Source organism: Puma concolor, chromosome B1 (genome assembly GCF_028749965.1).
Source record: "Puma concolor isolate L17-30 chromosome B1, mPumCon1.1.hap2, whole genome shotgun sequence".
Classification (NCBI taxonomy): Eukaryota; Metazoa; Chordata; class Mammalia; order Carnivora; family Felidae; genus Puma; species Puma concolor.
Window position 1 is genome coordinate 81,212,835 of NC_141670.1, and position 23,693 is coordinate 81,236,527.

General features: G+C 36.0%; 1 protein-coding gene across 6 annotated transcripts in view; it reads left to right on the forward strand.

The window, feature by feature from the left end:
• The window catches only part of TTC29 (tetratricopeptide repeat domain 29), a 253,186-nt gene that overhangs the window by 136,168 nt on the left and 93,325 nt on the right, over nt 1-23,693 (forward strand). For all 6 annotated transcript variants that reach the window (XM_086704141.1, XM_086704140.1, XM_086704144.1 and 3 more), the window contains one exon: nt 16,149-16,272. In XM_086704141.1, the coding sequence (XP_086560267.1) occupies nt 16,149-16,272 (124 nt within the window). The remainder of the gene's footprint in view (nt 1-16,148; nt 16,273-23,693) is intronic.

A 23,693-nucleotide genomic window follows, 5' to 3' on the forward strand; every position in this document is an offset into this window, starting at 1 on the left:
AAAACAGACACCTTGCTTGGAATATTTTAGTCTCTGGTCAACGATTTGAATTCCTGGTCCATATAGTAAAAGCTAAGGGGAGAATTGAACAATTATCTGGTAAATAATGGCAACAACAACAACAGACAGACAATTTAATGTTTTAATTTGGCTGCTTAAGTGTTATTTGGGGTTTAGATGCGGAACAGGATACAGCTATTTTGATAGCCCATAAAGTAGGGTGTGTTTTTGGTAGGAATGGGGACAATTCTATTCCAACAGTCTAACAGTCTAAGAACCTGCCTTGGGGCAAGTATACAATAGGCAGGAAGATTGATCCCCACCTCACTTTCATACCAAATGAAACAAATTCCACTTAAAAAAATTCCCATCTACTACTAAGTAACAATGAAGCCATCAGTGATTTCTATGGTAGACATGGGTTCTTAGTTTTATCATGTTATGCAGTACACAAAAGAGTACAGGAGATGCTTCTTCTGGGGCCGTAGGGAAGAAGTACTGCAGGGACACCGTAAGTTTTCCAATCCACATCTGCCATTTTGCCATATTGCTGGTAGTTATGGAGTGGCGCTCAGGGGAGTAGAAGCCTCAGCATATTCTTTTACCATTTATGTAAAATAACTCAAGAAAGAGACAGATGTTTCAAAAACAAAAGTCCTCTTCAGGTGGACAGCATATCCTAGATATCTAAGAAGCCTTATTACATCAAGTCCACTGATTACTAAAAATGCATTGATACAGATATTGTAGTCATTTAAAAAAAATTCTCTTTAAGGGCTCAGTGTTCTTTGATACACACACACACACACACACACACACACACACACACATCTATCTCTTTCATAGTCACAAACTGCTCTCAGATTAGCAGCAACATGCAAGAAATGAAGAACAACCAAAATAGAGGAAATTATGGTAGTGGTGGCAGAAAAATAAATCAAGCTGCATATGAGCTTTGCATCTTCTCTAAATCTTTTTCCGAACCTGTACAATTGCACAAGTTTCGCTAATGGTAGCCCTATCTCTATAAATATATTTTATCTCTTAAGGAAATGGAAGAGGATAGCCATGACTAGCGTAAGTGTATGTCTAAGGCTATCAGCTGAGCGTGCATGAAAGGTGAATAATCTTTAAGGCTAGAACCTTCTAAAATGCTTATAAGAATTTATTCTGAGCCTTCGATTGAAAAACACACCATGTTTCCTCAAGACTAAGGACTTGGTAATACAGAATTGTCCATTTGGTAATGCTGGACCCAGCCATGCCATTAGAGTTATTGAGGAAGGTTTTAATAGTGAACAGGATGTGTTATTTTTGCTCTTGTTCTGAATAATATTAATTGCACAGGGGGTTAAGGGGCATAACAGAAAATAAGCATTACAATGCCTCCCCCCCCCAACACTTGGAATACTAGAAGAAAAGGGGGGGTTGATATTCTAAAATGATAACAATTGTGTATGACACAGCTATAAAAGCCAGAATTATGGTCCATAAAACAAAGAGAGAATGAGTTGAGAAATTACCAAGTAAATATTATTATTACACAGACAATTTGAGTAAATAAAGAGAGCAAAATTCCTCAATTTTCTTTACGGCATTTTTTGGCCTCATTTACTGAAATAACTCATTTTACTGAAATGCCACACTCTCCAAATAATCAGGGTGACTTTTGAAAAGAATCTAGGGGGAAGAAAATCACAAAAATGAGAATTATTCAAGACATATTGGTCACAACTAGCCTACCTCTGGGTTTATTCCATACTCGTTGTGAATTTTCTTGCAAACTCGGGTTAAATTATTTCCTAGGAAACTTTCCACAGTGGAGATCTTTCAATCAATCAGTACAAAGTTTCAAGTGTGAAAATTACCTTTCTGTTATAGCTGGAAATTAATTTCTTTTTGCTTGAGAGAAATGACATGCCCTAGTAATTTTCATATATTCTTTAAAATGGAACATCCAGGCTTTGATGCGAAATTTCCTAAAAATGACCCCCCAAAAATACATCAAAACATTTCTATTAATTCATGAAATTAAGAATAGCTTTTTACATTTTCTCCTGTCACTGATTCCATTTGCCTTATTACTTTCATCTGTGGCCCACAAACTTGGTGGCACAATCAACAAACCCCTTAGTGGCTGTTTCATCTCTGCTCTATTTGATTTCTTCTCTCTGAGTAAATGATTAAGTTTTCATGCATTGGTTCAACCAAAATCTATGTTCACTCAACCACATCCTTTATTGATTACTTCTACTGCAAACAGTAGGCCAAGTGTGATATACATAATTGGACAGTTGTCAGGGGATGTGGGTGTTAACAGTCCTGTTTTCCCAGTTGGAAACTGGAATCACCTTGATACACAAATATTCTGCACTGTTTCATTCTCATCCTTTGGACCGAGGAGTCCTGTTCCTCAGAATATATGTTTTTAACTCTCTAAGGTCTGGTTGAATGAATTTAATGATTATAACATATAATATGCTGTTCAAGTTGCACCTGTGCACTGCCTATAGAAAACTGGAATTAATATTTGTCTAACATTTTAACCTTGTCCTTTAACTTATAACAAATTATCTGTAGCTTTTCTATAAGAAAATATTTTATTCTTTCCCTTCCAAAGAAAGACTGGTTTCTAAACCTATTGCTACCTTTGAAACTTGGAAATCCTGTAAGCAATACATAATGTTTATATTTCAGATGCTAGAGTAACAATTTTGCTGGCTGTAGCACTGTGCATTCATTGAGTGGAGCATATAATTTATAACAGAAAGAATTTTTCTCTAGCATTATTTGTTGAGAGCAAGTTCCAGATAATTTTAGATGTGTGGGAAATCTGTCACTCCTTTGGGAGAGAAACAACTGGACTCACCCACCCAGCAATAGTTCTGTTTATACTACTTTGTATTTCTTGCTCGCCGAACTTGGTTTTTTGTTTGTGTATGTTGATTTAACAATCCTCAGCAGGCCAAACCTAATCCAAAATGTACTTCCATCAAAAATACATCAGCTTTTAGGAACATGAACATAAATAACCTCCAGTGAGTCCATTTTAAGTAAATAAAAATAATAATTTTTCCCTGAGGTTTTAAAGTGATATGCAAAGAAGACTCTATTTTTTTTCTTATTTCATCAATTTTTTGTTGTTGAATATTACAGTCCAAGAAAGAGCTTGGAGAGTTTGCATCAATTTGATAAAACATTTTTAGTCCTAGAAATCCACAAGTTTTGCTCAAAATTCTAAATAGTGTACTTTTTTATTTATTAATAATTTTATACTCTCCAGCTCTCTCAATACCATTTTAGTTGTTCCACAAAATAAATATTTAAATTAGTAAATGCACCTCTCATGGTGCTTTACTCCATGTCTGCAATTTGAAATATTCCTCAAACAATTCATAATTTTTCTGGAGAATTGAGCTATGCCTAATGTGGAAGAAAATTATTCATGATTGTGTTATGAAAAAAATGAGAACAGAATCATAAACAGCAATATCCACAACTTTAAGAATGTGAAATTCCATCCTATTTCTAGTATGTAGAACATTCTTTTACCAACAAGAAAGGAAAAAAAGAATGCCTGATAGTACCTGGCACTCAAGGAAGCCAAAAAAAAAAAGTGTTAATTCTTTGACCCTGCCCCCTGAAAGCCAGACACCAGAACCTTATGTGCTGTCTTGCAGAGTGTACGTTGACATTGTGGCATTTAATTCATTGCAAAATGGAAGATTTTCGAAAAGTAATGCGTAGCTAAATTGACTTTTCTTCTCAGCTGGTGGTAGACAATATCAGGCAGAGAGCTGTGGATATGACAGCTTTCTATTTCACTGAGGTAATAATAATACTGGCTGTCATTTATTGAGTCACTACCATGTTTCAGACTATACATGTATGTAATTTTTCATCTGCAACAAGTTATGGCTGTTTTATTTTTTTTTTCAACGTTTATTTATTTTTGGGACAGAGAAAGACAGAGCATGAACAGGGGAGGGGCAGAGAGAGAGGGAGACACAGAGTCGGAAACAGGCTCCAGGCTCCGAGCCATCAGCCCAGAGCCTGACGCGGGGCTCGAACTCACGGACCGCGAGATCGTGACCTGGCTGAAGTCGGACGCTTAACCGACTGCGCCACCCAGGCGCCCCTATGGCTGTTTTAAAATTGAGGAAACTGAAGCTGAGAAAGAATGCATATGTGATCAAAGTTACTCATCTAAGAGGCCAATCTGGGTTTCAAGCCTGGATCTTTCTAATATCCACCATAACACACTGACTTTGAAACAATACAACTTATTTTTGCAAGCACACCACAGCTTACCTATGAGAATAAACGTTATCCTCATCAAATCTTAGGAAGTTATGTAAGTTGATACCTATAATCCTGACACTACCTATTTAAATTATACTCTTTTGAAATGGTTTCTGAGTTTGTGGTATATTCTTTTGAGTGTGTATGTGTGTGTATATATATATATCTTCATTCAAAATAGCATCAAAATAGCATCACATCATTGTTTGAGAGGTGGGTTTGATCTCTAGAAATAGCCAAAAGGATTTAGAGTCACATTTAGAAAACACAGTAAATAATCTCTATGGATAACCTGATTTTTGAAACAAAACTCATTAAATTGCTTATGAATGCTTTATACCACTGTACTATGCAGCAGTTTTTCGAAAAATTGCCATTAGCCTTATCATTAGATGACATCACTTGGAGGAAATTATCTTCCTTTGCATGCTTGGTAGGTCTTGGACAGCTGTAAATATGGGTGGAAAAATTAGGGCTAGAAATATAATTTGCCAGACATATGCATATATAGGGGTTAGGGCATGGTGTGGTAGGAAATGAAATTGCCCATAGTAAGCTTTTAATGGAGGGGAAGTGAATGCCTGGGGCAGGACTCTGGAAACAGCCAACTTTGGATAGTCAACAATCTCAATGTCAGTAAGCTATCTGGGTAAATGAGAGATACAGGGAAAGTGAGAGAATAGAGATTGGTCAAGAGTTCTAGATGCTATGGAGAAAGAAACATTTAGGAAATATGAGACAGTTAACAGCAGCAACTCCCAACTTATGCTGAAGATCTATGTAAGGTTGAAGGAGAAAGAAACATGGGAGGACCTGTAAATCTATAAGCACACTAAACATTTTATGCAGTTCAAAATTCAAAGATGTTTCACGTAATACATATTACAATTTTTCAAATTCATATAGATGCTTTGAGGTCACCACTGTGTTCACTGGATTTGTCTCCAAATCTGTTTTGCTCCCTTTTAAGACTAAATTTACCCCAAAACACTAGACTTACTCTTATAAAAATATTCAAATAAATGTGCTTTAAGTTTCAAACTGCTGTAGACAGTTCATAGTACCTATCACAGTTAATTCTATGTACAAATGTTTATATTGATCTCTCCAAATTGACAGTGAAACACTTTAAGGGCAGGAACCATATTCCCCAACAACTAACACATTCTAGGGCATTTGATAGTCTCTCAACAAAATTACTGAAATAAAAAGATGTTCTTGATGTTACAGAAATATCCAGGAGACAGGAGTTGACAGTCATGGACTCCAAACATCCAATTACTGATGTTCTTGAAAGTTACCTGGAAGCTTAATTTTTATAAGTACTGCACAGGTGTTTCCCTTCTCAAATTTTCAACCATTCCTTTATTTAAAAATACATTAAGGCCTAGTCTATTCTAAGCACTCTGTTAGTAACTATATGTCATTTTAAACATTTTGCCAGTATATATGTAACACTTCTATAGATCACTTTAATGACATCCAAGATTTCACAGCTAAGGGACACTTGCAAGAACAAACTACCATTTACCTTTATAAACTTTTTACAGGTTTTATTAAAAAAATATAACAGCTTTATTGAGATATAATTCATATACCATATAACTCACCCCTCTTTTTTGACATTTGAAGACTAGTTTTATTAAATATTTAGTATAGATCAAAGACTATGGGATAATGATGCAGTTGTTCCTCAGAGCTGCTGTGTTTATTTCCATACAGATCATAGAAAAATAGCATGTAGACTAAATGTTTAATTTTAGTCGGTGTTTAAAGGCAACTTGAGGGAGAGCATCCAATATGGTGGCATATTGAAGGTCCTGAACCAACCCCCCATAGATACACTGAATCTATAGCTACATATGGAATAATTCCCTCTGAAAAAGACCTGAAAACTAGCTGAACAGTTCCTTTACAACAAATGGCAAAAGGGCCACATCTAGATTGGTGGGAGAGGCTGAGAAGCATTCTCACCAAAATCCCACCCACAGCATGGTGACCCACAATCAGGAGTGATCTCACAAATCTGCAAATTCTCCCTGAGGGATGAGGGGTTCATGCCCCACATTAGCACCCCAATCCCTGAGACTGGCAATGGAGAGACAAACCCCCAAAATGTCTGGCTTTGGAAAACAATGAGGCTCACATCCAGGAAACCGAAAGAGCTATAGGGAACTAGAGTACTTCTCTTAAAGAGCTTGAATGCAACTTACTTACCCCAGGGACTAGCACAAAAGTTGCAGTCTGAAAAGTTTATAGATTATATGTGAAGTTTGCTCATCTTAAAGAATATGCTAGAGGGGCAAAGGCCTATGGGACTCTCTCCAGGAGCAGAGGCACTGGCAGGTACCATTTTTTCACTCTCTCTCTACCTTGATAGCTCCAGCAAGTGTGCCCTGGCCCTGTGCTCTCCTGCTTCTTTGCTAAAACTGTTGGGCACATACAGCATACATAGGAAATGCTCCAATCATCTGGCTCTGATAGCCAGAAGAGAGAGGCCTGCATTTCTGGAACACATGGGACTGTAACAGAGAGACAGTTCTTGGCAGGCTAACATCCACAGTACTACAGAGACAGAAGACTGAAACATACTCCCAGTCTTTCTGGGAAAGAGGCATACTTACTTGTTCTGGAACTTGAGGCTGAGGGGCAGACTTCAAGTTTGCCACCTACCTAGAGGCCACAGAGGTACTCTCAGGGAATGTAGACATGGGGGAGGTGGGGGCATCTTTGTTCATTCCATCCTTTGTGCCTTGCTACAGGGCACTGGTGCCTCATGGAAAGGAGCTTATACACTTACCTGAAGCCCCAAGTTTTGCTACTGTTACCAGGGAGCACCTCCAGGCCATCTGGTCTGAAGGCCACCAGGGTTTAAATGATAGCCCCACAGGACTATATATATTTGAGTACTCTAAAGCTGCTGCCTGAGTGTCTGGCTTCCAATAAGTCTGAAACTAGGTGCTGACTGAGATCTCTCTCAGTTAGGACAACATTGACCAACAAGGTTCATTTCCTATATAAGGCCAGTCCTTCAAGGCTGAGAGAGGTAGTGTTTCACCTAGTACATAGAAACAGAGTCTCAAGAAAACTGGGAAAACCTCTAGAGGACTATGATCCAAATGAATGAGCATGATAAAACCTCAGAAAAAAATTCAGTGAAATGGAAATAAGTAATTTACTTATTAAAAGAGTTAAAAGCAGTGGTAATTAAGACACTCAACGACTTGGGAGAAGAATGGATGAACACAGTGGGAAACTTCACAAAGAGATAGAAAATATAAGAAAGCACAGGAGGAAACAAAAGTCACAGGGCCAAAGAATACAATAACTGAAGTGTAAAATAAACTAGAGTGGTTCAGCATCAGACTAGATGAAGCAGAGGAAAGGATAAGTGATCTAGAAGACAGGGCAATAGAACTCACCCAAATAGAGCAGCAAAAAGAAGGAAGAATTTTCAAAAGTAAAAGATAGCTTAGAAGACCATGGAGACAACAGCAAACAGAATAACAGTTATAATGTAAGAGTCCCAAAAGGAGAAGAGAGAGAGATAAAGTGGGAGAAAACTCATTTGAAGAAATAACTGCTGAAAACTTACCTAACATGGGGAAAAAACAGACATCTATATCCAGGAATCCTAGACAGATTCAAATAAGATGATACCAAAAAATTCACACCAAGACACATTATAATTGAAATATCAAAAGTTAAAGAGAAAATCTTAAAAGGAGCAAGAGAAAAACAAGTTGTTTTTTTCAACTTGAGAAACAAGAGAAACCCCAAAAGACTACCAGTAGATTTTTCAGCAGAAACTTTGCAGGTGAGAAGGGAGGCAAACAATATAGTCAATTGTGCTGAAAGGGAAAAAGTTCTGGCCAAAAATGCTTCACCCAGCAAGGTTATAATTTTGAATTGAAGGAGAGATCAAAAATTTTCCAGACAAACAAAAGCTAGAGAAATTCACTATCATAAACTGGCTTTACTAGAAATGTTAAAGGGACTACTTTAACCTGAAAAAAAGGCATTAATTAGTAACAAGCGAACATATTAAAGTATAAATCTCACTGGTAAAGGTAAATATGTAGTAAAGGTAATGAGTTAGTCACTGATAAAACTCATATAAAGGTTAAAAGACAAAACAAGGGGCCTGGGTGGCTTAGTCGGTTAAGCGTCCAACTTCAACTCAGGTCATGATCTTGTGGTTTGTGGGTTCGAGCGCCGCGTTGGGCTCTGTGCTGACAGCTCGGAGCCTGGAGCCTGCTTTGGATTCTGTGTCTCCCTTCTCTCTGTCCCTCCCATGCTCATGCTCTGTTTCTCTCTGTCTCTCAATAATAAATAAATGTTAAAAATTTTAAAAGACAAAACTACTTAAGGGGTGCCTAAGGATCTGACTCTTGATTTTGGTTCAAGTCATGATCTCACAGTCATGGGATCGAGCCCCATGCTCACCATGGAGCCTGCTTGGGATTCTTTCTCCCCATCTCTCTCTGCCCCTTCCCTGTGGTCTCTTTCATTCTCTATCTCTAAAAAAAGACAAGACTAGTTAAAATAACTACAATAATCTCTTAAGAATGCAAAAATAAAAAGATGTAAAATGTGACATCAAAAACATTAGACATGGGGGGGGAGGAAAAGTGTAGTTTTAGTTTTAGTTGCCATCAACTTAAAACAAGCTGTTATATACACAGGCTATTATATGTGCCCCTCATGGTAACCACAAAGCAAAAACCGATAGTAAATACACAAAAGATAGTAAGAAAGGAATCTAAGAATAACACTAAAGAAAGTCATCAAACCATAAGGGAAGAGATCAAGAGAAAAAGACAGGAACACAGAGGAATTACAAAGCAGCCAGAAAACAGTTAACAAAATGGCAATAAACACATACCTATGAATAATTACTTTAGATATAAATGGGCTAACTTATACAACCAAAACACAAAGTGTGACAAAACGGATAAAAACAAAACAAAACAAGACCCATCTACATGTTGTCTACAAGAGACTAACTTTAGATGTAAGGATACACACAGACTGAAAGTGAAGGGATAAAAAAGATGTTTCATACAAATGGAAAGCAAAAGAAAGCTGGGGTAGTTATGCTTACAAAATAGGCTTAAAAGAGACTGTAATAAAAGACAAAGAACAAATTACATAATGATAAAGGGGTCAATCCAACAAGAGGATATAACATTTGTAAATATTTATGCACCTAAATATATAAAGCAAATATTAACAGACCAAAAGGGAGAAATTGGCAGCACTACAACAAAAGTAGGGGACTTTATTGCCTCACTTACATCAATAGATAGATCATTCGGACAGAAAATCAATAAGGAAACATCAGCCTTAAATGACACTTTAGACCAGTTGGACATAATAGATATATACAGAACATTCCATAAAAAGCAGCAGAATACACATTCTTCTCAAGTGCACAGGGAATATTCTTCACAACAGATCATGTGTTAGAGTACAAAACAAGTCTCAATAAATTTAAGAGGATTGAAATCAAATAAAGCATCTTTTCTGACTACACTGGTATGAAACCAGAAATCAATTACAGGGAAAAAAAAAACAGAAAAATCACAGATGTGTAGCAATAAAACAACATGCTATTGAACAAACCAGTGGCCCAATGAAAGGAGAAATTAAACGAGAAATCAAAAAAGTGAATGTGATACACCACATTAACAAAATGAATGATAAAATCATATGATCATCTCAATAGTGGCAGAAAAAAACATCTGACAAAATTCAACATCCATTTAGATAACACTCCCAAGGGAGTGAGTATAGAGGGAATGAACCTCAACATAGTAAAGACTATATGTGAAGCCCACAGCTAATATTATACTCAATGGTGAAAATCTGGAAGCTTTTCATCTAAAACGGGGAAAAAGACAAGGATGCCCATTCTCACCACTTTTCTCTAAATTTTTTTTTTTCAACGTTTATTTATTTTTTGGGACAGAGAGAGACAGAGCATGAACGGGGGAGGGGCAGAGAGAGAGGGAGACACAGAATCGGAAACAGGCTCCAGGCTCTGAGCCATCAGCCCAGAGCCTGACGCGGGGCTCGAACTCACGGACCGCGAGATCGTGACCTGGCTGAAGTCGGACGCTTAACCGACTGCACCACCCAGGCGCCCCATCACCACTTTTATTCAACATAGTGTTAGAAGTCCTAGAAATTGGGCAAGAAAAAGAAATAAAGTTCTCCAAACTGGAAAAAGAGGTAAAACTCTCACTATTTGCAGACGACATAACTTTATATACATAGAAAACCCTCAAGACTGCACCAAAAAACTGTTAGAATAAATGAATTCAGTAAATTTTCTCAGTACAAAATCAACACACAAAAATTTGTTGCATTTCTATACATGAACAACAGTCTATCAGAAAGAGTAATTAAGAAAATAATCCCATCTACACTGACATCAAAAAGAATAAAATACCTAAGAATAAATTTAACCAAGGAGGTGAAAGACGCATACACTGAAAACTATAAGACACTGATAAACTGAAGTAAACACAAATAAATGGAAAGATATTCTGTGTTCATGGATTGGAAAAATTAATATTGTTAAAATGTCCATACTATCCAAAGCAATCTACAGATGTAGTGTAATCCCTGTCAAAATCCTAATGGCATTTTCCATAGAATAGAACAATCCTAAAATGTGTATTGAACCACAAAAGACCCTGAATAGTCAAAGCAATCATGAGAAAGTTATCTTGCTCCCTTATTTAAAACTATATTATAAATCTATAATAATCAAAACAGTATGGTATTGGCATAAAAACAGACACATAGATCAACAGAACCAAATAGAGTCCAGAAATAAACCCATATATATATGACCAATTAATTTACACCAAAGGGTCAAGAATATAAATTGGGGAAAGGACAGTTTCTTTAATAAATGGTGTGGGAGAACTGGACAACCATGTGCAAAAGACGGAACCTAGTTACCATTCACAAAAAATTAACTCCAAATGAATTAAAGACAATATAAGACCTGAAATCATTAAACTCTGAGGAGGTAAGTAGTAAGCTCTTTGACATATGTCTTGGTGGGGTTGTTGTTGTTGTTGTTGTTTTGATCTGACTCCAAAAACAAAAGCATGAAAGCAAAGGTAAATAAGTGGGACTACATCAAACTAAAAAGTTTCTTCTGCACAGCAAAGGAAATGATCAATAAAATGTAAAGGCAATCTACTGAATTAGAGACAATATTTGCAAGTCATATATCTGAAAAGAGGTTAATGTCCAAAATATAAAGAACTCATATTACTCAAAATAGAAAAAAAAACAACAATCTAGTTAAGAAGTGGGCAAAGGATCTGAATAGACATTTTTCCAAAGAAGACATACACATAGACAACAGGGCCATGAAAATATGCTCAGCATCACTAATCATCAGAGAAATGCAAATCAGAACCTCAATCAGGTGTCACCTCACACCTGTTAGAATGGCTATTATTAAAAAGACAAGAAACAAATGTTGGCAAGGGCATGGAGAGGGGAACCCTTGTGCACTGCTGGTAGGAATACAAATTGGTGCAGCCACTATGGAAAACAGTATGAAGGTTCCTCAAAAAATTGAAAGTAGAACTACTGTATGATCCATCTATTCTATTTCTAGATATTTATCTCGAGAAAATGAAAACACTAACTTGAAAAGATATATGCACCCCTGTGCTCACTGTAGCATTATTTATAGTTGCTGAGACATGGAAACAACCTAAGTGGCCATCAATGGATGAAGGAATAAGATATAGGATATATCTTATAGTATATATATACTTATATATATTTATACTTAGTATAAAGTATATATATATATATATATATACTTATATATACTATATATACTATATATATACTATATATACTATATATATACTATATATACTATATATACTATATATATACTATATATACTATATATATACTATATATATACTATATATATATATATAGTATATATATATACTATATATATACTTATATATATATATATATATACTTAAGTATATATATATACTTATACTATAAGATATAGTATATACACACAGTGTATACGGTGGAATTCTACCCCATTGTAAAAAAGAACAAAACCTTGCCATTTGTGACAACATGGATAGATTTTAAGAGTATTAAGCTAAGTGAAATAAGACCAGCAGAGAAAAATAAATACTTACACTGTCACTAATGCAGAATCTGAAAAACAAACTGAATGAATAAAACAAAACAAAATGAAACTAATAAGCAGACTGGTGGTTCCCAGGGAGAAGAGGGAACAGGGGTGGTGTAATAGGTGAACGGGGTCAGGAGGTACAGACTTCCAGTTGTGAAGTGAATAAGTCATGGGGATGTGGTGAGCATCAGGGTGACTGTAACCAATGGTACTGAGCATATTGAAGGTTGCCAGGGAAGAGTGACTCTTAAAAAAGTGCTCATCAAAAGAAAAAACATTTTTGTAACTTTTTTATGGTGACTAGACTTGTGGGGGTGATCGTTGCATAGTGTATACACGTGTTGAAACACATTGTAGACTTAAAACTAAACTTCCTAGAAAATTTTAAGCAAGAACTTACTAGCCAATGAACTACCCTAGTCCATTATACTGAAGTAGCTTTATTTTTAGATTTCACTGAATATAAGATTGTTTCTATTGGAAGATGCACCTTACGTACTACCAAAAAGATATTCTAACTAAACTGTAATATAATACCACTCATGCTTAGAATTTTGATTTTATACTTAATAAAAGAGCTATTTTAGTCTCACATGCAGACATTTTTATCATTAATCTTAAACATTCATGGAAAAATACAAACAAAACAAATTTATTACACTCCTCAAACATCTTTCTGTTCCAAGTCCAATTTTTCTGAATCACTTTTAAATCAGAACTGTCATTATTTTTTTCCCAAACATATCATCTTTTGTGTCATCAAGAACATTGATACTCTAGCCCTTTTAAAAATAATGTTCCAGTATCATCTCCAGTAGTTTTTTCCAAGTCATGGACATTCATTTTGCCCATTTTGAAGTTAGCACTTTCTTGACTTTTAGAAGATTTCAGAAAGGTGTTTTAGAAAACAACCAGACCTCAGATTCCTGTCTGAAATTATCTAAAATAGTTGTTCATAGAAAGATCAAGGCATTGCAATTGTTGGGTCATGTCCAGGAATATAAGCCTAGTCCATTCTGCAGCACCAACTGTGGCCTGCTACTGATCTGACAGTGATTATTAGATGCCTACCTGTTGTAAGACATCCTGATTTCAGAAATGTTAGAGCATGGGAAAATGTGTGTTTTAGAATCAATGAAATATTGCTAAATTTTTCTTTAACGGCAATAATTTAAAAGTTTGTGGCAAAACTTCTGTATATGCCACATTCATTATCATACTATCCAGAGCTCCTATGAGTAAATTCTTGAAGTCTAAACTGAGAAATGCCCATGCAGGGAGCAGCTCGATTTCAAAACAACCTCTACATTTCAGAATTTTGTCTTATGAATTATTGAGTCATGGCATAGTTGTTCACTGGGAGCTGCAAAAGGAGATTCTAGGGATTCAGAAACATTCAGAAGTAAGAGTTTTTCTTTTATTATACTTAATTGAGGAACACAATTATAGGTTTTCTGTTATTTTAAAATCTCTAAATTCTGGGGGTAGCTGGGTGGCTCGCTCAGTTAGGCACCTGACTCTTGATTTTGGCTCAGGTCATGATCTCGCAGTTCATGAGTTTGAGCCCTGCATGGGGCACTGCACTGACAGCACTGAGCCTGCTTGGGATTCTCTGTCTCCTATCTCCCTTTCTCTGTGCCTTTCCCCTGCATGCACTCTCTTTCTCTCAAAAATAAATAAACTTTAAAATAAAGTCTCTAAATTCTGGATGTTGTCACATTAATAAAAAATTTCAATAGTTCTGATATGATTTAACAATAGAATTTCATATAATCTTAGATTCATTATTCTGTGTTAGGAATTGGCAAAAAAAAAAAAAAAATCCAGAGATTCAGCAGATACTGAATTTCTTCAGCATACTTAATTTGGAGCCATTATTTGAAATCACTTCCTGCTTTTGTCCATAGCATTTTAATTCTTAATGGCATGTCCCTGAATTGGCAGTTCAATGTCCCTTGAGCTGGACTTCGGCTTCAATCACCTCTACAAAATCAGTCACAGCATATTATATCTTGGATATAGATGTTTTCAAAAATTACTGTCTCTTTGGTTGCTCAAATATTTTTTATCTTAGTTCTTAGATCTCATTCACCCTTATGAGAATGTACCTCTCTCAATGGGCCCCCAAGCATTCTTCACATAGTACATCACTACCCCTGGCTCCTAAAAGAGCTTGTCTCCTTAGATTGGCTTTCAAATTTCAAATAATTATCTCCTTTAGAGAGATTTTTAGAGTCTTTCCACTCTTCTCTCTCCTTTATGTGTAGCTCTTACTCATATAAAACTAAGATTTTTATATATCCTTGAAGTGGTATTCAGATCATGAAAAACTGATGATCATTTGGGACTCAGATTTGTAAAATTAGAGCAGAATTCATATAATAAGGGTTTCTTAATATAATTCATTGAAATCCTTAAAATGATGATTTTAAATGATCTTTAAAATCTTTTCAATTCTTTATGAAAGAAAAAAAAATCCAAACTTGTTTTAGTTAGTTTTGGTAATTTGAGTTGCTGTAACTGTCTCCAAAATCCCAGTGGTATATCACAATGAAATCTCATTTCTTACTTATAAAAATGCTTGCAGTTTGCCCATGATTGTACCATGCCTTTCAGAAGCCAGGCCCTTCCAACTGGGTCTGTCTCTATCTTTCATTCTTTAGAGTCCTGGTTGAGGGATTTCTGAATACTCCATTTTCATCATATTTGTTCTAATGCCTCCAGTAGGTATTGCCTCCCCATAAAGGACCGGCTTCATTTACAAAGTGGTATGGAAAATCTCAATGTTTTCAAAGGTTTTATCTTTTTGTTTAATGATAGCTTTATTGAGATATAATTCATATACCATATTCACCCTTTAAAGTCTACAATTCAGTAGGTTTTAATATATTCACAGAGTTGTACAACTATCACCACAATTTAATTCAGACTATGGTTGCCAGTCCAAAAAGCAACCCCATATCCCTTAGCAGCCACTATCTATATGCCCCTTCTCACCAGCCTCTGGTATCCACTAACCTACTTTCTGTTTCTTTGGATTTTCCTGTTCTGGGCATTTTATGTAAATGGAATCATACACTGTATTTTTTGTGACTGGCTTCTTTCATTAAAATGTTTTCAAGGGTGATCCATGTTATGGCATGTGTCACTAAACTACTTCATTCCTTCCTATGGCAGAAAAATATTCCATTGTATGGATATACCACATTTTGCTTATCCATTCAATTGATAGACCTTTAGGTTGTTTCCACTTTTTGGCTACTATAAATAATGCTGCTATGAACATTTGTGTACAAGTGTTTGTGTGGACATATATTTTATTTATTTTGGGTATACACATAGGAGTGAAATTGCTGGATCATAGGGTAACAGTATATTAAAATTTTTGAGGACCTGCCAACCTGTTTTTCAAAGCAGGTGCACCATTTTACAATCCCACCAGCAACACTTGAAAGTTTAAAGGTTTAAGTTTTAACTCACTGTATACTCCAACAAAGACAGGCCACGTATTTTTTAATTTTGTACTTCACACTTTTTTATCCTGAATCATCTTGCACTTTCTAAAGCAGAGACACAAAATATTTTCCCTTTAGTGTGATGTTAAATGAGATGATTCTCCAATAGTTTCCTATTTTATTTATTCTAGCCAAGGAAAGATGCCAGAAGCAATTAAATACTTGAAAAAAGTTGTGGAAATTGCAAGAAATAATTTTCAAAGCCTAGATGTCGTGAGAGCAAGTACAATGCTTGGGGACATCTATAATGAAAAAGTGAGTATGTGTTTCTTTATTATTATTATTATTATTATTATTATTATTATTATTATTTGAGAGAGAGACAGCATGCGCGTGCATGAGCAGGGAGTGGGGCAGAGAGAGAGGAAGGACAGAGGATATGAAGTGGACTCTGTGCTGACAATAGACATCCCAATGTGAGGCTCGAACTCACCAACCAGAGATCGTGACCTGAGCCAAAGTTAGACACTTAACCAACTGAGCTACCCAGGCGCCCCTGTTTCTTTCGTACAGGTAGAAATTTGCAGAGTTTTAAAATTCTATTCCCATTTGACTCTCCCCTTCCCATAATATGTGATGCAGAGTGACCTCAGGACTACAGGGCCTAGTTAATGCACAAGACAGTTCCTTCCTCTTCTTCTAGGACCTGAGAGCCATCTTGGGCACAGTCACCACAAGCTGCTAAAAGTGATTCATATCTTCACAACCAGTGAAGATTCTAAGTGGTTTTGGATTTGAAGAGCAATTAAAACATTTCAATTCAAAGAATATCATTATAATGGTTGGCTTTTATCTACTGACACTAACATTCATCTCCTTGCTCCAAATTCTCATTTTATTAATCCATCTGTGATGCCCCTCCTAGGTCCCTCAGGAGAAGAAAGCACAATCCCAAGAGTAATTCTGAAGGAAATATGGAATTCTAGCATCAGATTGGTTATGTGAAAGAAAAGAGAAACAAGAGAAAGTCTAAAATTAAAAGTATCCTATTCAAGAGGTCATTACTAGTATAATGCATTGGTCATAATGCATTGATCTTTTGATTTATGTTCTCATGACTTTGTATTTTATTAACTAGATTTTTCTTTAAGAAACAGTATAAAAGAGGCTTTTTTTTCTCTAGTTATAATTGCTGTTTTGATAATGAATAGGATCTATCATTTTTGAGGGTAGTTTCATTCATTCTTAATGTTTATACACCTTTTCTTAATTTTTTTGAGAGGTGGTTTATGTCGTGATTAAAAGCACTAATTCTGAGACCAAACTGGTTAAAAGCCTAGTTCTTTCACTTATAAGATCTGTGACCTAGGACAAGTTACTTACCTTTTAGGTGCCTCAATTTTCTCACCTCGTAAGGTTGCAGTGAGTACTGAGTTAATAAATGTAAAGCAATTAGAATAGCATCTGGCAGGGGAAGCCAGTGCCAGCTATATAAGCCATTATTACTCTCTACACCTTTATGTGGTATCATACAATTCCCCTTTTCCCAAGGCTCAGAGGGTTTAAATAACCTACCCTAGGTCTCCGTGTTTCTAGGTGGCAGTGGTATTCAAACCTATACTCTTCACCACTACAGTCTTTTATTTGCCATATAATTTACTTTGATGATTTCATAATTATTTAAGCTCTTTTTTTTTTTTAATTTTTTTTTTCAACGTTTATTTATTTTTGGGACAGAGAGAGACAGAGCATGAACGGGGGAGGGGCAGAGAGAGAGGAAGGCACAGAATCGGAAACCGGCTCCAGGCTCTGAGCCATCAGCCCAGAGCCTGACGCGGGGCTCGAACTCACGGACCGCGAGATCGTGACCTGGCTGAAGTCGGACGCTTAACCGACTGCGCCACCCAGGCGCCCCTTAAGCTCTTTTTTAAGGAAATAGAGTTTGAAATTAATTTGAATGAATGAAACTACTGTCTTTAGTCCCTGCTATGGGAAACACGCTTTCTTTTTTTTTTTTTTTTTAATTTTTTTTTCAACGTTTTTTATTTATTTTTGGGACAGAGAGAGACAGAGCATGAACGGGGGAGGGGCAGAGAGAGAGGGAGACACAGAATCAGAAACAGGCTCCAGGCTCTGAGCCATCAGCCCAGAGCCTGACGCGGGGCTCGAACTCACGGACCGCGAGATCGTGACCTGGCTGAAGTCGGACGCTTAACCGACTGCGCCACCCAGGCGCCCCGGGAAACACGCTTTCAAACAAGGAACCTGATTTCTTTGTACACCCCTCTCTCTTGCTAGCCCTGGTTCATTTGCTTCCTCTCTCTCCTATTACTCACTATCTTTAAACCCCCCTTTTTCTCTTGACTCTCACCCTCTACCTTCTTTCCTCCTCCCCTACACACCTTGCCCTTCTCTCCTGCCCCTGTCGTTCTGGTCTTGCTCTCAACTCAGTGGTCCTCTCTCTCTGATCTCCCCCCCCCCCCCCCACTTCGTTTCCCCTCTTTCTTTGTGCCTCCCCAGGTGTTCCCCCAGGTCTTTCTCTCCGCTGTGTCCCCATTCTGCTGCCCTATCTCTGTGGCACTACGCTACTCTGGTGACTCCTCTCTCCTGGATCTTGTACGTGCTTTTGTTTACTTTTCAGGATACTGTGGTGAAAAACAGACAAGGCTTATGCCCTTGCGAGGCTGACAGCCTAGTGGGAGCTCATGCTGTAGTAGCAGAATTGATATTCCTAATTATACATAGTCTTACTTTTTAACAGGGTTGTTCTTTAAAAAAGAAATGCAAAAAATGCAAATTGCTTTACTCTTCTACCAAACAATACTCAGAACTCAGTGTTTTGGTATGGCACAAATACTAAGCATCTGCCTATATTTTCCTAATTGCAGAAAGCCTAAGGAAAACGAAACAATAAACCTTTCTAAGAGGTAATTTTTACATTTGCATTTTTAAGCTTTTTTGCCAAGAGTTTGTATCTCATCATATTCTCTGGTTTTTAATTCTTAAAGAAGAGTCCAATATCTTAAAGGCAAGAAACATGAATAATGTCCAAAGGCTGTGTCAACTACCAAAAGTTAATTTTCTTACCAGTTTATCCCAATTCTAATATAAAATTTGGAGGATTCCAGGTATTCATGCTATCTTCAAGTATGCATGCCTTCAAATATACAAGTTGGTTCATGCACCTTAATGATTACTTACATTTTAATGTAATAAATGGTCACTGAAAAATAGTATGATATTAAGTACACAATACTATAACAGTTTAATTGCATGACAGACTTCTGAACAAAACTTGCTTTGTTACTAAAATTGTTAATGTTGTACTCAATTTTTTTGCATTACTGTGATTCTTCGCAGATACTTCCTCAAGTCAGAAAATCTACTGATAACTTCTCAGGCTGAATCTGAATTGTTAAATCATTACCAAGAGTATGATTTGAAAACATATAACAAAGTGGGTTTATTAGAACTAAATATAGTTATTTTTCCTTCTCATCTTTTTGAAACAAGAGGATAGCCTTGATGACATCCTGAATTTCCTTCTAGTTCTACAAAGGGAACTAGAGAAATGACAAGGAATGACTAGGAAAATAACATTTCCTGGGGGAAATGACAAAGAATTATTTCATGTCTCTGTTTTCAGCTTATGGATATTTCCTAATTATATTAAATGCCTTTATTTCAGTGATATACCTGAGCAATTTCATAAGCTGTTGTGCATCACATGCTATCTACTACACTTTTCCATGAAGGAAACTAGCAGGATGAAGAGGAACCTCACTGATTTTTGCCCACCTGACCCTGAATCTGAATTCAGCTACTTATTAACTGTGACCTTGGGCACATGAATTCTTTGATCCTCAGTTCTTTCATATTTTAATTGTCAATAAGATGCCTTGAAGACTAGCTATTTAAGGATTAGAAATGTAAAAATATGTACATGGTACCTAGGTGAGTTCCTGGAACATACTGGGTACACAAAAGCACTTAGCTTCTTAATATCTCAAGCTCAGATCTCTCCCTGCAACTTCAGACTCGTATCCTACTGTCTGCTTGACATCTTCACTTAGATCACTTCAAATATAAACTGTTAAAAACTGAACTCATCGTTTTCCCCTCTAAATTCTATTCCTCTATTAACTTAGTATTCAACTATGATAGAATATGATTCAGGTATTTTCTAGTCAGACTTCTCAGTCTGTGAGCTCCCCTTATCTGACCTCTTCCAAGTCCATGGCTTTAAATAGCATCCATATGCTGATGACTCCCAAGTTTGTATTTCCATCCCTGATCTCTCTTTGGGACACATGTAACTCTAACTGGCTACCTAGCATCTCCACCTGGATGTCTAACAGACATGTCAAATTTAACATGATTCCTTCCTCCCAGTCTTCCACGTCTAAATAAATGGCATCATTATCTATCAGCCCCCTTGCTCAAGCCAAAAATCTGGATATTTTTTTTATTCTTGTCTCCTTTCTGATCTATATCTAATCCAGAACCAAACCCTGACCTTTATGCCACCAAAACGTATTTCAGATCCACCTTGTTCTCTGTGTCTTCTCCTGTCATCCTGTCAGTTTATGACACTCTATTCTGTCTCCTGCATGACAATTAAGTTCAAGCCCATTCCCTGCTTCTCCCTCGTATCATCAAGTCTCCACACAGAGGCCCAAGTAGTCCTTTTAAATGTAAATTAAATTATGTTATTTCTGTGCTTAAAATGCCTCCGTTACTTCCCATTCTTCTTAGAACATAAATATAAATCCTCACCCCAATCTGAAATATTCTATGTGAGATGTACGCTCCCCTACCCCACCTCTGACTTTATTTCTTCCCACTCTCCTCATCTACTCCACCACAGCCACATGGGCTTAGTGAAGTCCTTCAAACATACGGAGCTTGTTCCTGCCTTAGGACATCTGCTTTAGCTGGAATGCCCTACGGAATGCTCTCTAATCTGAACTTCATATTGCTGATGTCTTGTCATCATATCTCAGTCAAATGTCATATCTTCAGAGAGGCCTTCCCTTGGCAACCCAATAAAAATAGCCACATGGGTGAAGGTCGTTTGAAGGTACAAACTTCCAGTTATAAAATAAGTAAATCTTGGGGATGTAATGTACAGCATGGAAACTACAGTTAATTATATTATATATTTGAAATTTGCTAAGAGTAGATCTTAAATGTTCCCATTACAAAAAAAAAAAAATGTGTAACCATGTGAGGTGATATTAACTCAACTTATTGTGGTGATCATTTAGTAATATATACAAATATTTAATCATTGTTATATACCCAAAACTGTACGAAAGTACTTTGAAAATGTACTTGTATTTTGTAATTTAAGGTGCCGTTATTGTTATTCATATGGAACACTGTTTAATCACAGCTACCGTTTTTCTAATTTGAGTCCTCAAACACATTTTCTTAATCTAAAAATGATAAAAATCTTGGGGTGCCTGGGTGACTCAGTTGGTTAGGCAAACAACTTTGGCTCAAGTCATGATCTCACAGTTTTTGAGTCTGAGCCCTGCGTCTGGGCTATGTGTTGACAGCTTGGAGCCCAGAACCTGCTTCAGATTCTGTGTCTCCCTTTCTCTCTACACCCACCCTCTCCCCTGCTCATGCTCTGTCTCTGTCTCTCTCAAAAATAAATAAACATGAAAAATTTTTTAATAAAATAAAATGATGAAATCTAATCCACTAAATTCTATGGAGCTTTCCAAGGCAATTGAGAAAGAAGTCAAAAAGTTCAATCAATAAAAGTACCTGTTTGGTTGAAAAAATTTTTTTCTACCACTTACCAAAATATCCGAAATCTCCCATTTCTTTTCATTGAAGTCCTGAAAGCTGCATGCCAAAATAAAAATTATATGAAAAACAGCAGCCACCAGGTCACTCTTTAACATTACTGTAATATTCCACCTAGACTCTATCTCATAGTTTTCTTATTTATGATATTTTCTTATTGTTCTTTAATTTGGCTAGAATAGAAGCTTAATGAGAATAAGAACCATATCTGCCGTGTTTATTATTTTGTTCCAGATCCTAAAACAGAACCTGGCACAGAGTTGGTGAGCAAAAAGATGTGAATTCATTGAATCAATCAATAAATTTGTAACTAATTATACCTCTTAAGGAAGAATAGGATTGTCTCACTTTAGGAATTGCAAACTTCTATTTCATTTGTGTACAATAATTCTGAAAAGTTGTAGTGAATCTTCAGAAGCAAATCTAACATTGCTGGTACGTGTCAGTCTGCTTTTAAGGCCTTCTACATACTGCCTTCATCATCTCTTTTTTGGCTTCATATTATTCATGCAATGTATTCTAATTGTATTCTTTATAATCATTTCCAAGAAATAATATAAGACCACAATTCTAATGCAAAACTGTATTTGGAAAAATATTAGAATTAACTGTTTTCTCTAGTGATGATAGTGTTATTATAATTATAGTTGTAATTATATAATCTTTAAAACATCACATCTTTAAAAGATCATTTATCCTAATTAATTTACCTTTTACTATATAATCATGGAAGATGGGCCACCAATCCCACCCTCCTGATGTGATGTTTTGATGGGAACGTATAACTAATATAAAGTAGTCAAATGAGAATGCTTTAGGGAAAATAACTCATAGACTCTTTATGAGATTGCTCATTCCCTAATAAGATCAGATAATAATCATGTAGTTAAAACAATGGTAGTTCCAAACTCAAATAGCAGAGAAAATGTGCAAAAACTGATTTTTCCTTAGTACTGGGAAAATGCTCCTTTATTTTTGAGCTTGCTCATTGGATAGAGCGGCATTTTAGACACACTAAGAAGGATCAGGTAAGAATTAGAATAATGCATGAAAATTCTATATTATGTTGCAATAATGCAAGATTTGTTTTAAGGCCTACGATGTCATCAAGGTCCTGTCCTGAAATTGTCCACCAAATGCTTATCAATGATATTTATAACATTAAGCAAAGTTCTCTTTTCCAATAAGATGCATTCATGAAGTGCATAAATTAACTTATGTATTTTCAATTCATATTTAAGATTGTCAAGATTAATTACTGGAATCTTCTGAATTTTATAATAGGATAGGGATTAACTGATAACAGAATTGAACTGTAGAACGTTGGACAGAACCTTTAAAGAAGAGATTAAATTTAGATATTCAACTCTTTCAGAATTGAAAATCTAGAAATGCAGTACACATTAGTGAAATCTCATTCCAAAATGGTATGTATAAAAATGCTTGCATCTGAAAAGAATTAATGTATTTCCTTAATAGTATTTTAAACTAGAGAAATTTAGGTCGGTACCAGTTTTATGGCAGTTGTGTGTGTATCAAAAGATTGAATACTAGGCTCAATTTGAGGGAAGAATAACTATATGTAATTATAATTATAATTAAATAATTATGAATAATTATAATGGTCCTATTATAGGGGGGAAATACTTGTTAAAAAAGATCTAATGTAAGTTTTAGCCATAGTAAATTCTGTTAACTGCTGAATCCCCACTGCTTGTCACGGAGCTTGATAAGTAATAGTTGCCAGATGAATGAGTAAGTTCATTCTAATATAAAAATATATAAGGTAACTCTGGAAATTTAAATATAAGTCCATTTACTTATGGCCCTAATTTTCCTAAGACTTTCATCTAAAACGATAAGTAGCCTAATGCTCAGAAATATAACTAGAACTTAGGTATTTATACTTCTCTGTTTTT